Source organism: Chionomys nivalis, chromosome 14 (genome assembly GCF_950005125.1).
Source record: "Chionomys nivalis chromosome 14, mChiNiv1.1, whole genome shotgun sequence".
NCBI classification, from domain to species: Eukaryota; Metazoa; Chordata; class Mammalia; order Rodentia; family Cricetidae; genus Chionomys; species Chionomys nivalis.
In genome coordinates, this window is record NC_080099.1 from 4,455,178 (window position 1) to 4,477,808 (window position 22,631).

A 22,631-nucleotide genomic window follows, 5' to 3' on the forward strand; every position below is an offset into this window, starting at 1 on the left:
CGGGAAGCAGTGTTGAGCTGTTGTGTACCTGAAGGACAGACAGTTAAGAACAACATTAGCTAACCCAGCTACAGCCGTCTGGTAGACAGGCCAGTTTGCTGTCTTCCTATAAAGCAGAATGAATCTTAGGGTGGTCTTTGCTTAATGAGGTAGAGCAGTTATGGACAGAACGTCTAAATGGCAGTAAGAAGCCCCTGGCTTCACCCATAAGCACAGCACCATACTTGGCTGACAAAGACCACCTGGCTTCAGACAGCTACATCTCTTACTCACAGGCGTCAATTCACACATATTTATCGTGTCAGAACATTTCAGAATCTTTGAATTTCTGTATTACCAATTAAAACTGAAACTTAAAAGTAAATGATACTTTAGCTTAATGACTTGGGGGCTTCTTAAACGTCAGAGGATTATTTGAACAACGAGGCTTGTGTTGCCTCTGTAAAATAGAAAGGAAACTAAACAGATGGGATTTGTCGAATGCTAAAACCAAGTCATTAAATTATTTTGATATCTTGTGATTTTAAAAAATAAAGTCATGCCGGGCGGTGGTGGTGCATGCCTTTAATCCTAGCACTCAGGAAGCAGAGACAGGCGGATCTCTGGTCTGCAAGAGCTAGTTCCAGGACAGGTTCCAAAGCTACAGAGAAACCCTGTCTTGAAAAAAGAAAAAAGGAATCCATAGATTAAGAACAGTGGTTTTGACTAGTGTGCACGCATGCAGCCATCTCTACCATCATCTCTACAACCAAGTAAAAATTGTCCCATCAGAAAGTCCCATTGTTTCATTGTGACTTATCCCTACTCCCTAGCACTCTGCTTTGTGTCCTCCAGAATGGCACGTAAACGGAATTGACAGTGTGCTGCCTTTTTATTCAACATGCTTTTGAGATTCGTTCCTATGGTTGAGCCTCTGTCATTACTGCGTAGTATTTCATTGTATGGGTGTATTGGTGTGTTTGTCTGTTCTGCTGGTGATAGGCATTTTGGTTTTCTACTTGGGAATGATTATAAACTACAGATGTTTAGTGCAGGTCTCTAGTGTTTTTATTTAATTAGGAAGGTTATTGTGAAAGATGTGGCAAGTAGCCAAATTGTTGCCAGAAGTGATTGCACCTCTTTGCATTCTCATCAGTAACATGTGAAGGTGGCAGTGCCCCACGCCCTCTCCAGCCCTTAGTGTTATTGTCTTTCTTAAATTCCAGCCAAATCCCAGTCCTTGGGTTGTGTAGCTCATAGTGGGCTTGCTCTGCATTTCTAGAGACTGTAGATGTTAGTTTCTTTCCTAGTGTGCGTTTATTCATGCAGCGCTATAATCTTTGGAGAAGTGCCTCCTCTAAGTAAGTTGAAACATGCTCCCTGTGCTTTGGAGCTGCACAGGTCCTGAGGCCCTTTCCTGTACGAGCTTGTGGTTTATTTGAGGATGAGGATGATTTTTTTACAACCTGATTGCCATCCCAGGTCCCTTTGTGCAGCCTGTGGAGCTCCTTGCTTTCTCCCTCCTCTTCTTTCTCTCCCTCTCTGTCCACTGATGCCTAGTAACAAGTCCAGTAGCTGGATCAGCAGGCGCAGGTTCCTAAAATGCCTTTACCAAGCAGTGACATTTGATTATCAGGAACAGGAGTCTTTTTCCTTCTCTTTGAGGAACACTTAGTATCTTTTTTTTTTTTTTGAGAATTTTATGCATGGATACAATATGTTCGAGTTCATTCTCCCCCTGCAGCTTCTCCTGTCTTGCCCTGACCACCTCTTTTTCCTCCTAATTTAATATGCGCTTGAACTCTTTGGTCTCTAAACACGCGAGGCCCACTTACCCTCGCTGCCTGTATTTGTATTCATGTAGTACTGTCTATGTGGGTATATGTAAGTATATATAGGTCTATGTGGGTAGCTTTCAAGGATCAAACCCCTAAAAGACATTTCAATTATGGTGTGTGTGTGTGTGTGTGTGTGTGTGTGTGTGTGTGTGCGTGCGTGTGTGCACATGCTTAGGAAATGGGGAATAGGATATGAGCATGCCACAGCACATGTGTAGAGATCAGAAGACAACTTAAGGGAGTCAGTTCTCCCCTATCCCTGTGTTGGCTACAAGGACTGAACTGGTGGCCGGCAGCGTTTTTTACCACCTGAGCCCTTTCACCAGCCTGCTTTTTTTTTTTTATTGCTAAACACTATCATATTGAATAGTTATATGTTATTTTGACCTGTAGCTTTTGGCATCTACTAAGTAATTATGTAAAAAAAAAAAAAATACTGAGGATGAGGTCAACTCTGAGGCCAAAGAGAACACAACACTAAAACCATCTAGCAAAGAAAGAGGTCTTGGCCTTCTCAGAAGTGTTAAGAGCAGGTGATCTCCTCCCTCTCCATTGAGGCAGAGAAAGTCATATTCCATTGGGGGCAAAATTTGTTTATATGAAGCCTTGCGGGTTCATTGTTTTCGTTAGTAAAGAGGCAAGGCCCGCAGAGCCTGCTCATTGACAGCTCTGTTTCTAAACAAGTGGTGCTGAAGGCGCTATATTACTCCTGGGTTCTGCTGTTTGGGGCATTCCTCACTCAAGCTGGAGCTGACCTCTGGTGTTTTCTTCTGCCCTCGCCTTTCTGACATTCTCCCAGTGTTAGGACAACATTGGGTGATGCTTCTGATCAGGAAATGGACCCAAACTTAAATAACCCTGGCCACTCCCAACTTTGGATGGTCCTTCACTAAATCTCATAATCTGCCATAGATAATGTGATTCTCATGATAGGGTCATGATGCTGGATAAGTGGTTTATTAAAACAAAATTATTGTTCTGTGTAACTTAAGAATCTCTTCCTGTTAGAGATCACCATAGACCTGGCGTTTCAGGCAGAGACTAGCAGTTGCCTAGTTACTCACCAGACTTCTGCTGGGCACTCCCCACCAGCTGTGGCTACACTCATCACTCAGTTTTCAAATTCCATTTCAGCAAAGAATTTCTTCAAGGATATCTCTATAAAAATAAGTAAGTCAACGATATGTTAGGATGAGAAATGAAATATATTCCAACTCAAAAGTAGAAGCGTGTGTGTGTGTGTGTGTGTGTGTGAGAGAGAGAGAGAGAGAGAGAGAGAGAGAGAGAGAGAGAGAGAGAGAGAGAGACATTGACCCCATTCGTATTCATGTTTTGAGTACTAGTAGCTAGGGGAAGTAAGTATAACATGTGTGTATATGTATATATGTAAGTGGACTTTTCTATCCCACCAACCAGTTCCCAAATAACCACACAGACTTATTATTAATTATAAATGCTCATTCTGTAGCTCAAGCTTGTTACTAATGCTTACATTTTAAATTAACGCTTTCTTTTTATATATGCTCTGCCATGTGGCAGTACATTTTTTAACATGGCAAGTTCATCTTGTTTCTCTCCACATCTTCTCCCAACTCCTCCTCAGACTCCATCCTTTTCTTCCTAACATTCTCTCTGCCATGAAAAATCCAGCCTAGCCATCAGCCAATGTTTTTTATTAACAATGAGAGCAGCACATCTTCAGAGTATACAGGAGGATTATTTTACAGCATTTCTCTTTTTGTCTAAGTAAAAAAGAAGGTTTTAACTTTAATATAGTAAAACTAAGTATAATAAAAACAGTTATCAAGTAAGAATTACAGTTACAGTATCAAGTCCATTTGCATTTGGCAAAAATTAGAGAAAATATCCCATTATCTATCTTTGTGAGTCCAGAGTTTTATACCTAATTTACTTTTTATCGTATCTAAGGCAAACTTTAATTATTTAGTCTTTAACTCCACCAAAAGTCCCAGAAGAGAATGATGTTACAGGGACATCCTGCTGCCTGGACAGTCACCCAAAGTTTCTGTAACTTTGGGCATCCAACTTTGAGCTACAGATCTAATATATCTGACAGACATTTTTGAGAATCAGGAATTTTAAAGGACTGTTCTACCTTTTCTTGACAAAGTTGGGAAGTAACTTTTTTTTTTTTTTTGCATTCTGCTAATCCAGTTTGGACACTATGCAGTTGTTGTTGTTGTTGTTTTGTTCAAATGGCTAGCTTTTACCATAAATAAAGCAAACTCCATACAGAGGTTCTTCGGTGTCCATCATATTTTGAAGTAAATTGATACTGTCAAGAGCAGACATGTCCCACTGTCATAAAAAACCTTAGGTTATTAAATATATTAAGTGCCATATTCTGTATGTTTGAAGAACGTATGTATCTATCTAAATATATCTGTTCAACTTTGAGAACATACCTAATATGACTGAGTACAAGTTTAATTATAGGTGACTAAGTACTAACCTGTATTTTCAGTCAAACATTACAAGCCAGAGTAGAAATATATGTATAGTATAGCAAAAATAACTTTAAATTTGTATCAATAAACCAAAACCTATACAATGTAAAATATTTTGAGATATTGTTGTTGTTTAGGTTAAAGTAGATAATCTACCCTTTTTCCTATTATTCCTATGTAGATACATTCATCTTAACAGAAACTTTTTAAAATTCATCTCTCTCCAACTCAAAATAAGTTATTTTTCATTTTGATTAAAATGCATATTAATAACTGAACCATTCAACTTACATTGTATACATAAACTAAGCACTGACCTTATCTCTTTAAACATCCTTTTGGCTTGAGATGGGGCATCCACCAAAACAGTTGACAAGGTGTTGGTTTTCTACACAGACTCTTCTTAAGAGAATGGAAATGAGGCTAAAGTTCCTGAAAATGCAACACGAATATGCCAGGCCCATCTTTGGCAGCCTCGCAAAACAATTTTTTTTTTTTTTTTTTTTTTTTTTTTTTGTCTCACTGTCTTGTTCTCCACCATGCTGTTTGTGGAACTGTTTGGTAAATGCCAGGGTCCGCGGCATCCACTCATTCTCCACTCCCTTGGCTGCACCGTTCACTCTCTATTCTAATATTTCTTACCCCTCACCCTGTTCTCTCAAAATGGAAACCTTAATGCCAAGAACCTTGAGTAACTTCCTCAGGTTTCTCTGAAACTGAAAAGACTTTCAGACCGGGGACTGAATCCCAAATGGAAGATGAACAACATTAGGATGAAGGCATGTACTCTGACGAGAAGTGTCCAGCCTTTTCCTCTCGCTCTCTGTTTCTTCATCCTCTCGGCACTTCCCACCTGTAAATATGTAAAGAGCGTCTGTGTGACAAAGCAACCGACCTCGGCTTAGCTGTTGTTGCTGCTTCTGGACTTCCATTCAGATGACCAGAAGGGAGTCATCGGTGAACTCACACTCGGCTAGATGTGGTCACTACAAATCCGTTTAAGCTCTTATATGACATTCAACCCATTAATTTTGAGATCCAGATAGTGTAAACGGCTGCTGTGTTGAGGAAGTACAGGTAAATTCAATATGCAAGAGTCTATACTCTCGTACCTGCTTTCCTGTCTGAACAGGAGTTTTTAGGGCAGGACAAGCCCAGTCAGTAGCCATCTGTTTACTCTAGACTGCAGGGTCCCTCTGGCTACCCATCCAGTGGCTTTGTCAGCATCAGCCAGTAGTGCTGAGTTGTGCAGCTGGAAAGGCCTGACCACACCCAGAAAACACCCAGAACTTGGAAGCCGAGTAGCTGCAGGACCCAAAGCCATCTCAGGCACTGTTGTCATGTGTCTGAAAGTTCCAGGGGAGATTTCAGTTTTTCTGACAATCTACTTGCCCTCAAATAGTTAGCCTGTGAAGTCATCATGCAGCCAGCCAGTGATTACCAGCACCAAGTCATCCTTCCTCCTTTGAACAAAGTCTCAGAACCTGTCACAGGTGGAATACATCATCTCTCTTGACTTTCTCAGAATGTATGCCCAAAGGATATCAGTGTAGATTTAGTCCAGTACTTTTGATATTTTTTTTTTTTAGGCCTCCTCTTCTCCCCCTTTTCCCTCCCTTCTCTGGAAGCAGGGCATTCTTTGGGAATTAGGCGTTTGTCTCCCAAGTATACCAAAGTATCTTAATGATACTTTCCCAAGCTTGGTCCCTACTCCTAGCTCGACACTCTGTAAATTAAGTTAGATAACTGTTAGATCTCCAGGATAATGCAGACATGCAAACCCAGTAATCAAATGGACATATAGAAAAACTGAGATATATAGTCTCACTCTCTGTTTTGCCCTTTGGCAACTCTGCTTTGAGTTTCTTTTCAGCCAGCAAATGAGGAAGTAATTCAGCACTGTCATTCTGATTGCCTTGCTACTCCAAGAAAGAACAGAGCATTTTTGTTCAGCAAAATGCTTGACATTCTTTACTAGTGAACAGAAATGAAGGTAAACAGGGGAGTTCCCACAATTTGGAGAACATCATTCCAGGCTCCCAACCCATCGTTTGCTTCTGTTAATGACGCCAATAATCAAATTGCCTGTCTTCTGATTTTATGTAAAATGGAACATATGTGAATATTCACAGCTCACTGATCGTGTGTCATAAAGGGCAGTGACCAGCGCAGCACTGGTGCCATACTGTCCTCACGGTGGCTTCTCTTACTGGTAAAAGGCCTTCATCGTCTGTGGTCTGGATGCTTCCCCCACTCCCTGGGTTCTCAACAGCACCCTCCTGAGTGATGAGTGTTGTGGTCTTTGTAATAGTGTAGGAGCCTCCCAGAAGTAGTCTACTGTCTGTCTTCCTGGATAGTTGTTGTTATTGTTGTTGTTGTTGTTGTTTTTACATTTCAAGTTGGTTGTCACTGTCTCTTTGCCTCCCGTGACGCATGTCTTGACTTCCCAGTCTCCTTTCTTGGCCCCAAGTCTTCAGTTGTTGATGTCTTTGAAGTCTCTTCCTCAATCCTGTTCTTTGCTCGCCACCCCCACCTCACTGTCTGGGTGACCACAGCTCCTGGCTAACATGTGGCACCATGTGTGTTCTGGTAATAGCCAATGGTGCAATTTCTCACAAAGCCCGCTCTTGTCCCAGCCCCCAGAACTGACTAGACAGCCCACCCCCACCCCGGCTCTCCCACAGAAAGCAAGCATTGCTGCAGGTGGACAATAATGCAAGCCTTTCTCATCAACTCTGGTAAGTCCTCCATGATCTTTCAAAAACCCTACTGAGATATTTTTCATGAATTTTTATATATCTATTTCATTTGATATTACTAGCCATGAGAATATACTATTTGTAGGTACTTAGAAAATGGCATTTTTTTTTGTACAATCATTACTCCTGAAAATGTAAATGTTAAATTGGATGTTTCTTTGCATTTGGACATAAACCCAAGGCTGCCATGGGTGTGCGGCTGGGAGTGGAACCATTGACATTCTGTCATACCTAGCCACATGGGCATCACTGTGTGGTGCCATTCCTGCAGATGTACAAATTCTGGGTGGCACTGTTTAGCTTTCAGAAGAGAGCTAAGAGGAATGTAAGTCCTTGTGCTCCAGGAGGCAGGGTGTCACACAGCCTACAGTGGCCTTGAATCTGTTAGATAGTACAGGAGGGCCTCTAACACTACCCCACTTGGACAGTGGACAGAGGGAACGGATGGGTGTGGGGACTGAAGCTACCACAGGGACGCCTAGGACTCTGATATGATACCAACAGCTTCTTCCTCCTCCCAGCAGCTTCAGGCCTTCGGCATATTAGCACATTGTCTTTCTTCTTCCTCCCCACTCTCCTCAACCTCCGCCACCCTCGAAAAAGGTGGGTCAAAGTTTGGCTCCATCATACCTTATAAGCTGAGTATCTCAAGCAGCACCCAACCTTCTTCTTGGACTCTGTCCTCCACTACATGGTAGCCCACCTTTCTCCTCCCTTCCATGGCTAGGGTCATAGCTCTTCCACTGTGGCCTCTGATCTACCGATATTTAAATGCACTGTGCCATAGATTGTGCCAAGTGCTTGCACAACAATCTGGGTTCCTTCTTTTGGGGAGCTTATATTCTGAGGAGGTGTGATGAGAGCTTGCAGGGAGAGTGGCTTGCCTACAGGACTTCAAGAAACAAGGAAGCTAAAGTGCCCTTAATCTCTTAATTCTCTTTCACCTTTGCAGCTGCAAGAGCTCCTGAGTTTAATCTCAGCCCTCAGTGAATCGATAGAAGGGACCGTGCTGCGTCCCCACAGTTCCCTTCTCTTAGCACAGCTGTAGTTGTGCCTCCTTGCTTAGATCTCTTCATGCTCCCTAGTGACCACTGATTCCTAAATTCAAGCCCCGCCCTCAGTATTGCATAACCTAACAGTTCCCACCTCTTCCCTCCCGAATCCTGCCTTCCAACCTTTCAGCCAAGCCAGACTGCTTACAGGGTTGTCATCTGCTCAGGATAGTATAGGATTTTCTCCACTACTTATTCTTACTCATCCTTTAAGCTGCAGGGTTTCTGTGGTGCTTCCTGGTTCCTGCCCTAGAAGGTGTAGGTTATTCTTTCTAGTAGATTATTAATTTATTACACACCAGAGTTTTTGTAGTTCAGATTTGGCTTGCTGATATAGTAGACTGTCAATATTGGTGCTTGTTGAATAGTTAAGATTATTCTCCAAGGAAATTTAAGTTAGTAATATAAAGGAAACTAAAACCATAGCAGATGTAGAGTTTGACTTAGAATTTAGTAAACCTTCTTTGTTTCCATGCTGTCTTTGAACTCCACTGAAGGTCTGACCTTGTTTAGTGTTCTTTCCTGTCTTGATGAAATCTAAATAAAAAATAATCTTCTATTATCATTCTCGATGACTCTGATCTTTCAGTGTCCATCTCTGCTGTCTGGAAACGGCATTCTCTCCTCGTGTCTCGGTAGATAATTGTGGAGTTTTGTTAAAAGAGAGTGCTTGCTTGGCCTTTGAAAGAAATCTTTGTTTGGATTCATTTTAAATGCCTGACTTTGCATGTCTACTAATGGGTACAGTGTGCCCACATACTGCTCAAGCAGCTTACAGAGACTCCAGCCAGATCCCAGAAGTGCTGTTTCTGTGTGATGATAGCCCATTCTTAGGCCTTCCTAATTCATAACTGGTGATCCCAATAGAATCCACTCAGAGCAGGCAGCTGTGGATGTACAGCAAGCTCATGAGAGCCCAAGTCACAAGGCAAATGATGTGCTATAACCACGTGCCCCATGACTCAGCCTTGTCTGTCACTGGTCGGAGAGTTTCTCTAAGGCAGGTGGCATGATCCGGCTCCAATGTAGATCCTAGGAGAACTACATTGTAGTTCTCCACTGGAATTTAGCGAGATCCTATCCTTCATTCCTTCCCAGCAGTGATCTTCCACCCTTCCACCAGGATAGTTAGGAACCCAAGAGGCAGGGTTCCACAGGGCACCCCTGGTCTGCCCCAGAGCCCTTTCATGCTCTAGACTCAACTTCAAGAACACAGTCGCCCTGTATTCTTGGAAGCAAGATGCCCAGCCTCTAGTGTGCACAGAAACCACCTACCAGGTACTGTCCTTGCACCTTTGTAATAAGCAGGAAGCATTCATCACATCCAGGAATCATTCTAGGCTCCTGGGAACATGGAATTTGCTCTGTGACGAGCCAGGTGTGATCACATAAGAAAGGACAGTTCTCAATTATCAGTGTACTTTCTGATGCGTCAAGTGGACATGTGGGTGTGACCAGCACCTACATCCTACATCCCTCAATAATTTACTGGTCCCAAGTTGTAGCACTGTTACTTAATCAGCATCCTGATGGTGGCTTCATGGCTTCTGTATGCCAAAGCTCCTAATCTACACACCAGGCAGCATAGAAAGTTTTTTAAGAGACAAAGATTTCAGCGTCCACTGGTTGAAAAGGAAACATTATCCATGTTGACCATGGCAGCACCTGCCTGTCCTGACCCTACCTATGCCGGTGTATGCAGGAGGCCGGAACAACAGTAGGAGCTTCACCAAAGTCAAGCCATAGGGCTGACCTGGCCCTCAGCCATGTGGTTGATGCCAGAAGGGACTGATGCCCTCTGTCCATCCTCCTCACTGTTTTTAACATGGGCATCTTTCCATGGTGCCCCACCTCTTGATGCCCAGCCTCTTCTGCTGCTGCTTCACAGTCCTGCAGGCTGGGATGTCTTCCCTAAGGTGGGATCAAACTTTTCAGGACTGTTCCCCCAAGACACTTCAGTTCCCTTACCCAGCCAGACCAAGAAAGCAGCCATGTGCCAAGACCATATGACTCACTGTAAGATGCAGGGAAGAAGCCCACATTGTCTTAAGTGTATACAAGCAGCTGCTGTCATTTGGGTAGGAGCAGATGTTCGACCTCCAAGAGCTTTGCAGATAATTAAAATCCTAACAGTTAGTGTTCTACCCCAGCTGTAGGTTCTGTTTACTGTAAATTTGATTTTAATGGTGCCTCTGTGCTGTTGCCGGGAAGCAGTTTGCTTTTTACCTTCATACCAAAGTGTCTGCAATGAAGACAAATGTATGTTTCCTCTCATTTCCTCGGGAAAGATAGCACGGTACTAGAATGTGGAGGAGACAGGGCTCGACTAGGAGAGTGAGTGGGATCTGCTCATAGAGCTTGCAGGAAACAAAGGGAGACCGGCTGGCTCTGCTTTGTTAGCCCTCTAAAGTCCCCCTGAGAGGCATGCCCTCCAGCCACACTGCCTAAGCTTTGTATTTACATAATTTTAAGGTATGTATAATGTGTACAACTTTTTGAAAAATAGGTCTTGTCTCCCGATGTTGTGTTATCTGTACTGAGCATTTATAAACTGTCAGAGGACATTTTGGAAAAGGTCGTTGAGCTTCTTAATTTCCTGATTTCATAAAGCACAAAGAATGCCTGTACTAGTTAAGAGAAGCCAAACCCAGGCAGGCTTACACGAGCAGATGGTGCTGTCCACCTGGAAGGACCTGGAAGCCTTCAGGTAGGTCCCTGCTGCAGGACCAGCATTCTCCAGCCTTCCTCGGGCTTCTAGCTTCCTTGTGGGAAGAGGAGAAAGCTGAGAGCTCTCCTGTTCTCAGCTTCTGGCATGAACGTTGCCCCAGGTAATGGTGTGCAGGAGCAAGTGAACCTAAGTCCCCTGGGGAGTGTGTTCCCAGGGAGACTGCCCAGGAAGGAGATGCAGAACACCCAACCAGCCTTCTGGCCCCATGCACCCAAAGTCATGTCTAGAATGTGAGCGGCACCCTGTACAAGTGCAAACATAGACATCCCTCTTTTCCTCTCCTGCCCGCTCCCCCGCTCCCCCACTACTTCTCCCTTGGTTTGTCCGAATGGACTAGAGACATTTGAGCAGGCTGTTGGTGAATCTCTTGGCTGTTTTTAGGAAGTGCTCTTCATGAGTAAATAACAAGATAGAGCCCTTCACAGTCTAACTGTAAAGTGCCATTCCATCACTCTGCGACACCTGATGACACTGTTTCTGTCAAATGAGTGGGCTTTCCCAAGTTATATAGTTGGCATCCCATGATATATTGCTGCAGCTCACAGGAGTCTGCTCAGCAGAGAAACAGTTAACCACTGCCTCCCCTCACCCCCACCCACAGCTTAGCAGGATAACCTTAAAGGACGCGTTCTCACCTCACTGAGTGAGATTTGTGTGCCCAGCTCCTATTACTCCCAGATCTTCATGCATGAAAATGATAATATATACCTAAGGGTCTGCTATAATACAGAATTTCTTTAAAGTAAAACATTGTCTTTTATCCTTCGTCACTCTCCAGTGCCCATGGAAATGCCTGGGCCACAGAGACTATTCGTGGTAAAGTTAGACACCTGAACAAGTATATATTTCTAACTTGAGATAAAATTTATTCTTCATTTTTTTCTGGATATCTTAGAATTCTTTTCAGAGGTCTTCCATAGTCATCTCTGTCACTACCAGCGCGAAACACAACACTGGTGGTCCTTAAGGAAAAGGAGTTAAAATGTGTGGTGTCTAAGTGGCTGCCCTGGTTCTTTATGAACTTGCATGGTGCATCTGCAGAGTTTGTGTGTCTGACCTCATGTCTGAAGAGCTTCCCAGTGGCTTGACTTCCACTAATTTTTTACAAGATAATAATTTCTTTTGACTCTTGGGAAGCAGAGACCTTCATCAAATGGGGAGGAGGGGACTTGTGCTGATTTCCACTGCAGTTCTTAGGGTATCCCTGCGCAGGCTATGTCTGGTGTAACTGAGTATTTTGACAAGATGCCCTGGGGTCATTGCTGTGATGCGCGTACTGCATGCCTAGGTGAGCCACATCACAGAGACTTACCTTAGGCTCAGAACAACCAAGCTTGTGCTCTGAGACAGCCTCACTTTTTTGATGCTTATATTCAACAAGTACATAAAAGGCTAAAAGTAATTCTTAATTTTGTGCCTCAAATATCCTGCCTGTTTCTGTTTTCTATGCGAGTTTTAATAACACTTGTCAGAATGCATTTTCTAATTCTTGAGGTAATGGGCATTAGATACTGAACAACCTGTAATCTCAAAAAAAAAAAAAGTTATGCCTTATTTACTAGTATACAAGTCCAAGAGGCTTACCCCACCCCGTCATCATCATTCTTCCAGACACTTGCTCTTTTTTAATCGCAGACAAGTCCTACACTGCACTGGACCTGGGTTTCCAACAAGAGTGGCGGGCGTGTGTGTGTGTGTGTGTGTGTGTGTGTGTGTGTGGTATGTGGTGGTGTGTGTGTGTGTGGTGTGGGAAGCCCCTCCTCGTGTGGACTGGACCAGGTTGTGTGTGTGTGTGTGGTATGTGGTGGTGTGTGTGTGTGTGGTGTGGGAAGCCCCTCCTCGTGTGGACTGGACCAGGTTGTGTGTGTGTGTGTGTGGTGTGTGGTGGTGTGTGTGTGTGTGGTGTGGTAAGCCCCTCCTCGTGTGGACTGGACCAGGTTGCTCGGAAAGCTCTCACTCTAAAGCAGGTTGGAAGCGGGCGGGCGCCCTGCACGATGCCAGGGATTGTTGCTGTCTTTAAGATGAATAAATTACGGAGCAATTATCGACATTGACTGGCTAAACTATTGCTGACTGCTATTGTGAGAATAATGTATTCCCTGCTCTAAACTTCTAAAAGGTTATATTTCACTGAATTTTAATTTGTCATTTCTCCTGCTTTCACTTGAGAAAGTTATAAGCTTTTGTGACATTAAAATATGGCTCTAATTTATTAGCATAATCTGTTAATATTGTTTCATTTTAATAGACATTAAGTATGATTTTTTAACATTCCTTTTAAAATTACCTCTTAAAATGGAAGTCAGGAAAAATTATACATGGCTTAAGAATCACAGTGTCATGTGTGCCCCAAATTTTTATATGAAAAGTATTATTTTTTGGATCACTTTATATCGAAGGTGCTTTAATTATGACACTGGAGCAGCCCGGCATTTTCAGGGTTTAATGACTTAACCAAAACACAGACTCCACACCACAGAACCCGCAAGTCTACCCGAGCAGCACATAAACGTTTAGTGTGAAGTAAACGCTGGCTCGTAGCTGCGGAGCGGTTTACATAGGATATTAACACCACTCTCACAGGCGCTAGGCAGCTCACCCCACGACATGTCTTTTTAATGCCATCTTTATCTGCTACACGATGCATGAAATCTACTTTCAGTTTTAGAACCGCCAACAACCTTTGACCCCGCTAGTGCAGACACAATGTGACCTTTCTATTGTCATCAGCCTTCATTCTCCTGAAAATTCTATGAATTTTTATTACAAGTTTTTTTTTAAGCCAAGCTGAGGCTTCCACAAATTACTTGCCACAGATGAGCTGAAGTTGTTGAAGTGGTGTTAGATAAGTTTTACAGCCAGCATGTGTGCTGAGAGGAGCCCAAGCCTGTGTCCTACAATGTCATAGACCAGTAACTGCTGAGCCTACTATTGGATAAATACATCATTTTATGGAACATTGATTGTTCTATAAACCCAATGGAGTATTATGCTCTATGATCAAACCATTTAGATTGTGTGTAGAGCACAGAAAATGCCATATTCAGGATGGTACTAAAAGTGCCATTTGTGTATTTTATGGATGTCATTACAGGGGAAACTTCTCTCTGTAGGCCCTGTTTACTGCAAAATTTTTTAGTCTGTAATGACATTTTTCATTCACAACGTATGCCTTCAAGAGAGGGGGCCCTTGTTTTATTTGTTTCATTTGAGTTTACTGCACAAATTCTGTACATTTTAATTAAATGTAAGCTTAACAAAAGCATAAGGTATTTATTCTGTGGGGGAAATGATGACAGTAAGCTTGGAATATCACACACAAAGGAAGGGTCAGGTGCGTAGCAGCTCCCCAGCTGCCCAGCGCGGCCGGAGGGGGCAGCCCCAGTGTGGACTGGGGAGGCAGGCACCACCTTTCACCTTGCATTGTCTGCATCTCTGGAGCCTTGTCTTCCAGAGAGCACACCATTTCGTTGCTGTGCTCTAGGGAAACAAGGCTTAGTCCAAAACACTTCCTGGAAAACAGGTTCTAAGCCAAAAAAAAAAAAAAAAAAAGAAAGAAAGAAAGCCCTAATCTTTATTACCAGCTGAGCTGGTAATTCTTCCACACATTTAGACATGGGCGGTGTCTCTACTCATGGAAGCAAATAAGCAATAAAGCAGCCTCATAACCATGAACAGGGCCGCATTTTAGCTCCACTCCCAACCTCTGCACGACTGTGTCTCCCTATTGAGAACAGGTCCAAGGACTAAGTGTAGGCGCTCTGATACTGTCGTCCCTCTGAAAGTCGGCAGTGTCTTTTAAAACCAATGCTGGCTGGCCATGCCCAGGCTGTTACAAATCTTCGATCTTGCTGGAGCTCCAGCAGTAACTAGGCCATCTAGGATAAAGCCTGAACAGTGCCCTGTCCACCAGGGCCACTCCTGAGGCCATCGCGCTGGCAAGTTTCACTGTCCATATTCACTAGAAAGAGCATGTGTGCCCAGTGCATTCTTGGTCATAGCCCAGTTGGAACCTGAAGTTATAGTAGAGATTCACATTCTTGTAAATGACACTTGACTGCATCGCCCCACATTAATTCATTATGGTTGAAATGGAAGAGTCTTCAATGGGTGAATCTTTTTCAATCTGATTGAGGCTGTTACATTTTATAGGTGCTATTTTTCAAAGCAGTACTGACAGCACTCGAAGTTATTAAATTGCTGAATCAAAAGACGGACTTGCGCTCACATTTATGAACTATGATGGACTAGCCGGGGGCCGTGCTGCCGGAGGTTAAGATGTTGGTAGCTTAAGCTTCATCACAGACCCAACTGACAGCAGTATTTACCCACGCAGTTTACTTTAATGGTCTGGAAGGAGCATAACCCGTTTCTGGATTCAAATAAGCTGAGCGAGTAGTTCAGAACTGGTGATTATCAGTGCTGCGAGGGATATAGAGGATTGCTCTGTGCCCAAGACATTCCCTTCAGTTGCCAGTGAGGAGCGGCTTTGCTGCTGCGCAGTGTGACCTTGCTCGCCTCCTGAGAACGGGATGTTGCTTATTCCCCCAGCTTGGTTTCTCCTGGTTGTCTCGGCAATGGCAGTATCCCTCTTTGGTAATCACTGGGGCAGGGCAAGTTGAGTGCGACATTCTCTTTACGTCACTCCGTTTTCCCTCTGAATTACACTGTGTGTGACCTTGAAATTAAAACGAGCAAAAACAAATCAAAATCACAATTTAGGAAGGCAAGCATCCTGAGCCGAAAAGTTTGAGCTCGGTTAGGAAATTGCATGCATACCAAAAGAGAACCTGACAGACCCAGATGAGGACGGGATGACCCAGTGGATGACAGACAGGCTGGTCAGGAGCCGGGCCAACCCAGACCCAGGCACACAGATGCGTGGCACTCCTCAGTCTGATGGGGCAGGTGGAGCCATGCAGGCCTGATTGAGCCGGTTCTCCCGGGGTGCTTAGGCTTTTCCACCCTCACACTTACTATCCAGATCCCTGTGTCCCGGCAAATGAGAGCTTTGCTTTTCTGAAAAGAAGACGAGGTAGCAATAGGACCTCACAGCCACAAGCAGGTTGCTGAGCAGCGCCCTTCAGGGTCCTGTAGAAGGTATTCCAGATCCCCAGGTGAAAACCCAGGGTACCAGCTGGGCCTGCGGGCCTGCAGCTGCTCTCCAAAATGTATGCCAGTGGAGGCAGGTCAGGTCATGGCCTGCCCTGGTGCTCCAGCTGGTGCTCCATCCCCACAGGGGAGTGAGTGAGAGAAGAAGGGTGGGTACACTGCAGGTGTGCTGTCCTTTGACAAGGCTCACAGGCATGGAGAACTAAGGGGGATACCGAGTTCCGTCTCCTGGCGTTCCCTACTGCACCAGGCTGACCAGCATCCCTAGCGTGCATCCCGTAGTCACCAGTGAGCATGAAGAAAGAGCTCCTGGGAGTGGAGCTGGTCAGGTTGGTGCTTGTCTTTTCCTGAGCTAAGATTTCGTGACTTTGTAACTCTTCTTAGGTCCACAGCATAGAGAGTTTCCTAACAAAGGCAAAAATAGCATTAGGAACCAGCGAATAATTCCAGGTCCAGGACAACTGTCCTGTAGTCTGAGAATCGGCCTGGTGTGTCCTCTTAGCAGTCAGAACCCAAAGGCCCTGTCTGGAGCCTGCGCCCAGACCAAGGTGGTTAGCAAAACTGCTGTCTTTACGGGACGTCAGCAATCAATAGTGAACTATAATTCTTAGTAACCCTTTACCCTCTTTGGGCTGAGGAGGGAGAAAGACTTGATTGGGGGAGGGGGAGGGAATGGGAGGTGGAGGCGGGGAAGAGGCAGAAATCTTTAATAATTAAATTAATTAATTAATAAAAAAACTGGGAGAAAAAAAAACAACAGAACATGTCGATGAGAGTGTAAGATGTGTCTGAAATGCAGATGCTGTTGAACACAGATGTGAGTAGAGAGGTGGTGACAATAAAACACTTTTAATTTGATAGAAAAGCTAGGATCTGAAGAAAAAAAGAACTCTAATTAGAGTCATTCGCTACTTGATGAAAATCAGGCATACAGTTTCCATCCTTTCTCACCCTGTTGAGTTACAGACTCCTCGATGCGGTTATGAAGTGGGCACCCCACACCCATCCTGGCTGCAGGCCCCTACATCCACCCACTCTCTCTGGCCTTTTTCCTCCCATCTGTGCTCAAAGGTTTCTCTCCTAAGACAGGCCAGTCCTGTCAGGGCTCATTCACCCCAACTTCCTGGGCAAGCAGCTCACCCATGGGCTTGTGGCTGGGCTGAAAACAGAATGGCTGGGTGCATGGCAGGGCAGAAGCGACCCCTCCTGTCTGCCTGCTAATAGCCCCAGGCCAGGTGAATGCCAGGCTTCCCCCTGGAACCTCTCCCCATGGTTCCTTCCTGTTCTCTCCTCATCCCCAAAGCAGAGCAGCCCTCTCAAGGGTCTGCCTGTCTTTGGACTCACGGTGCTCTCACTGAAAGGAATTTTGGGTTGGCATGGGAAAGCCTGCACTGTTGTCCCTGTGTCACAGTTCACCTCTGTTTAAAAGAAGTCAGCAGCTTTCTCTGCACAGGTGCCCTAGGTGGGATGTGTGAGGATGCCACAACCTCTGCTCTCATCCCCCTGGACCACTCTGTCCTCGCCGTGCTCTGCGGGCCAGGTCATGGCTCTTTAGCAGCCCCTTCCCCTCAGTACCGTCCTGCAGCCTGAGTGTGTGGTTTCTGCGTCTCTTCAGCTTTTCTTGTTCCCCTCCACAGTGTCGGAGCCACCGTGGGTGTGTCAGCAGGCACAGCTTTGATGTCTGTGTGTCTCCTTTTCCAATGGGGCGCCTGAACTGTACGGCTGGAGTGGGCTGTTCCCTGGGCCCCAAAGCCTGCCCTTCAGGCCTGCTCGCAGAGATCTTCCAGACTCTAAGTGCCCAGGCCTTTTGTTTGTATTTCTGTGCCGTGGACTGACACACTGCCAGCCCATACTGCTCCGCAAAGCCACCCTGAGCTGCCTCTAACTTCGCTTTAGTAAATATTTGTTGCTGTGCACTCTCACAGGTGCATTTATTAGTGACACTTAAAATTTAATGTGTAAAACTTTTATTATCCTTATCAATTAAACAAATACTTGATAGTTTGACGTTAAGAACAGGTTTTCCTTTGGATTAAAAGAGCCTACTGCTAGTCCCCAGCTGACTCCTCCCATTGTCTTTGCTGTTGGAGGTGAGAGGAAGCATATGTAGCAATTTTCTCGCCGCTGTGACAGTGTCTGAAGCCACTGAAAAGAGATGCCGTCCACGGTGGCAGGGTTTGCAGCCCCCAGGCACCGCAACCACAGTTAGAAGCCAAGCAGTGTATTCGGTGCTCAGTTCCCTTTCTCCTCTTCAGCCCAAGCCTCCAGCCCATGGATGGCGCCCTCTACCGCTAAACTGGGTCTTCCGCCTCAGCTAATAATCCCTCGCGGACATACTCAAAGGCGAGCCTCATTCACATAGTCAGAGGTGTGTCTAGAGGCCCGGGTCTAGCTAATTCCAGACGCTGTTGGGTTGACCGTATTAACCACCATCCTGAAGGGGCCGTCTGCATTCCACCCCGGACCCTGCACACTGCTGCAGAGAATTGGGGTTTGCACACGTGTCACATGAGTATGGAACGAGTGTGTCGGGCTCATGATGAGCAGCCACCTGCTGCTTCTAGTGGGTAGCCCCTAGCCTCTGCAGGGAGGGCCACACTTGCTTCGCTGAGGCTTCAGGGCAGCTGCAGAAGAACTGTCTAACTGGAACCCTGAAGTCCTCTTTCCACATTCTAACTGGTCCCTGTCTCCTACAGGCATTGTGTCCAAGTCCTACGAGTGCCGCCTGAAAGGACAAGGAGCCACCTTTGTGGAGACGGACAGCCCCTTCACTGCAGCCACCCTGGCGGAGGAATCACCTGTCAAGGAGAAGTCCCTGAGAGGCAGCAAGAGGCAGGCGTCCCCGCCAGAGCAGGTCCAGCAGGTCATCATCATCCAGGGCTATGATGGGGAGTTCGCCCTGGACGCCTCTGTGGAGGAGACAGCTGCGGCCACACTGCAGACCCTGGCCATGGCGGGCCAGGTGGCCAGGGTGGTCCACATCACAGAACACGGGCAGGTCATTGCCACGAGTCAGAATGGGTCTCATGTGGGCAGTGTGGTACCTGGGCCTATCCTCCCGGAGCAGCTGGCTGATGGAGCCACCCAGGTGGTTGTCATGGGAGGTTCTGTGGAGAGTCCCAGTGTGGATGAGGACCTCAGTCCAGGTGGAGCTGTGATACAGCAGGTCACCAAGCAGGAGATGCTGAGTGTCTCTGAGGCTGCAGTCCCTCCAGCGGACACCTCCTCAGCCTTAGATGCACTGCTGTGTGCTGTCACTGAGTTGGGAGAGGTGGAGCACAGAGCAGGGCATGAGGAAAAGGGCAGGCCCGGCCACAAGGACGTGCTGATCCAGCTGCCCGGCCAAGAACCAGCCCATGCCGACACAGAGGCTGCAGAGACTCCGCTGTTCCAGGATGGTCAAGAGAGCCCAGCAGCCATGGAAGTACTGACGCAGGTTGTCCGGCCCTCGGCCATCATCACGTCTCAGGAACGAGCCCAGGTGGCCTTCAAGAAAATGGTTCAGGGAGTCCTCCAGTTTGCTGTGTGTGACACAGGTGCCGCCAGCCAGCTGATGAAGGATGGCGTGACCCAGGTCATCGTGAACGAGGAGGGCGCTGTCCACATGGTGGCTGCAGAAGGCTCCCAGTTCATCATGCAGGAGGCTGAGACCCACGGCTTACGGGTGCCAGCTGAGCACGTGGACCTGGTAGAGTCAGAAGGGGAAATCTCACAGATCATTGTGACGGAAGAGCTCGTCCAAGCCATGGTCCGCGAATCCAGCAGCAGCTTCCCTGAGGGAGCCACCCACTACATTGTAACAGAGTTGCCCCCAGGTGTGCAAGAGGACACAGGGGTTTACTCCCACACGCTGATAGAGACAGCCAGCGCTCCAGAGATCCTGCAGGCGGGGACTGCCCTCGGTGCTGAGCCTGTGGGCGCAAGCAGCACAGAACAGTTGACCAGCATGGTCATCTATACCCAGGATGGCTCCCCAGCAGCCTCAGTGATCCAGAGCCAAAGAGAAAACAGTGAGCTCCAAGAAGCATGAGGCAGGCCTCCATGCTGGGTGCAGGGCAGTGTGCAAAGACCTGCTCGGGCCGGCGTAGAGGCCGCCCAGCTTTGCTTGTGACGCTGCTTGCTTCCTTGCTTCGGAGGTGTGCTGAGCAGGCCTTCAGCAGGGGAGCACAGAGCCACGCCTACACCTGAGTTGCCCAGCAACCTAAGAAGAGTCGGTAGGCAGGATGAACCCTGTGCCATAGAGCTGGTCCCAGGCCCTCTGCTCATGGCCCTGCCCCTCCAGCACCGCTATGGTGAGAAGCAGTTTCCCCTGGTTTTACTTCCATACTTGTTCCCCTTTAAGTCATCAGAAGACAGAAGATGGTGTCCGCTGATGGGAACAGGAAATGTCTCTCGCCTCAGACCATCCGCACCGACTGCCGCTGCCCATGCCCCTCTGTCATCTCCCTCTACCTCCGGTTAAAAATCGGAGCTACAAAGACTGCATCTTGAAGCAGTGAACACATTGTTCTTTTATTGTTATTAAGTTTAAGATACAGTGTTCCCAGACCAAAGGAAGCCTGTTAGTTCATTTTCTGTATAAATTTCCTCCCTGCAAACATGTTAGGTGTTTCCTTTGCCGTGGTCATTCTGCACAAGAGAAATCTTTCATTTGTGGTTTGAAAAAAGTCTTGAAATTTTTATTGAGTTAAAATCCACCTTGGTTAAGATAATTGATTCTCATCCTGAATTTCATATCATAACGTCTGTACATGAAATGTCTACCGTGGAAAATATTGCTCATTGCTTTTTATAACAAATATTTGTTTGTATCAGTACCGTTTTTTTTCCAGGATTTATTTGTGACTTTCTGAGAGTGGGAAGGCCGATGGCAAACATTACGGTCGACGCCCACCCTTTGCCCCCCTCCCTGCCTGCTTCATGGTAGATTCACTGTAAGTGCTGGATGCAGGGTTGTGTTCTGCTAATTTCTTGATTCCAATACTTTTTTTTAATTTTTTTTTTAAAAATTGTAAAATAACCCCTTTCCTCAGAGGCAAAATTGTTTTTGTTGTTTTCTTTGAAATAAAATTATAGCATTAAACTAAAGGTGATGATGTACTCTGAGTCAAGGCCACACCTGCAGTGGCCATGCTGGCCAGCCCACCAAGGCAATTCCTTCATCTCTGTTGTAAGCGTTTCGTATATAGCGGACTGCTCCTGCAGCCCAGTGCCATGACACAGTCTACCAGGGTCAGGGACAGGAAGCCAGGCTCTCTGTCAGTCCAAGAGTCATTTAAATCCCTCCTCAGGCCACAAGAGAGCGTACCCCCAGGGCCTGCCCCCCCTCCTGGTTTTTCGCCTTGAGTTGTGTCTATTCCCGAGCCAGCTGCCCACACGCAGCCACCCTCCAGGCAAAGAAATAAGGAAAGGTAAAACTTAAGCTTTGACTCTGGCTCGTAATTAGCCAGGTGTGACTACTCCTGCTTCCTAAAAATGGCAGGGCTCCTCAACTCCTCTTAAACAATGTCTTTGCCACACAGTGACAGGATCAACTCCTGTTTGTTAGCAGGATAGAGGTGACCTTTACAAAGTGATGGCCTCTCCAGGCTCCTCATACATGTTACGAAAGGGGGCGGGGTGTTTTCCAGTGGAGATCTTTCTTCTTGATCGCCTCCCCCCTTGGCACGCGGCCCTGCGGTCCTGGGGCTCAATGCTAATTCCTGCCTTTGCCGAGCCCTGTATGGCTAACCTTTCAGCTGCCGTCCAGGGCGTTGACACTGACATGCTGTAGTTTACCGTGTGTGATTTATTTAGGATAAATATGTCTCAGGTGGCATTTAATCCTTCATAAAACCAGTGTAGCCTGCAGTGTCAAACCAGCAATCACGTTGTACGCACGATGAAAAGAGCAGGTCTTTGCATAAAAAAAAAAATGTACAAAAGGTATTCTGCGGCTGAGAAGGATTGCAAAGGCTTCTCCAAGCTAGTGTATCCTGTAATTACCTATAGAGCCAGGTTAATGTTACCTCTCTTTTCTCTCTCATTACACAACTATTGGAATGTGAGGGAGTTGCAGGAGCACATACACAAATGTGTGCCTCGGAATAATGAGGCACAGCAAGGTGTGTGAGCAGAGGACACTTCTGGAAGCATGGATTGTCTGTAAGACAACGCAGCGAGCTCGCAGCTTTCCTTAAGGCTTAGTCAAGGAAAATGGGACCATTTTAAAGAAGAAAAGGCCCAGCCAGTGACTGTTTATATTAATCTACTGCCAATTGAGAGATCCAGCCTCCAGGATCTCTGCAAGGAAGACTGATTTCCAAGTCAGACTACAGATATGGTTTAGACTTCAGCTTCCATGCTGAAAGTTGTTTAATGTTGGTAGTTTGCAGGGTCACAAAGTAAGGTGGGCATTTCTAGATATACTACTTCCTATCATCCAGGGTCATTTAGTGTGATGGTGTCACTTGACCCACACGCTCATCTCTGAGAGCCTCAGCCCTCCCTGAGAGATGCAGTAGTGGCCACTGCTAAACACCCTTGCAACAAAGTAAACCAGACAGCTTGCTGCAGAGAGTGAGGCTTTCGTGTATTGGTTTCCCGTGAAGGACAAGTACATGCGCTAAGACTGAGCCCAATAGCTTTGGAAATCCCTGTCACCTCCCAGCTGAAAGTGTGTGAAAGCCAGAGCCAGACAGCAGCCACAGATGGCC

General features: G+C 46.1%; 1 protein-coding gene across 2 annotated transcripts in view; it reads left to right on the forward strand.

The window, feature by feature from the left end:
- The window catches only part of Znf407 (zinc finger protein 407), a 361,311-nt gene extending 340,298 nt beyond the window's left edge, over positions 1-21,013 (forward strand). For both annotated transcript variants that reach the window (XM_057788496.1, XM_057788497.1), the window contains exon 9: positions 18,633-21,013. In XM_057788496.1, the coding sequence (XP_057644479.1) occupies positions 18,633-19,966 (1,334 nt within the window). In that variant the 3' untranslated portion in view covers positions 19,967-21,013. The remainder of the gene's footprint in view (positions 1-18,632) is intronic.
- Positions 21,014-22,631: the final 1,618 nt, after the last annotated feature.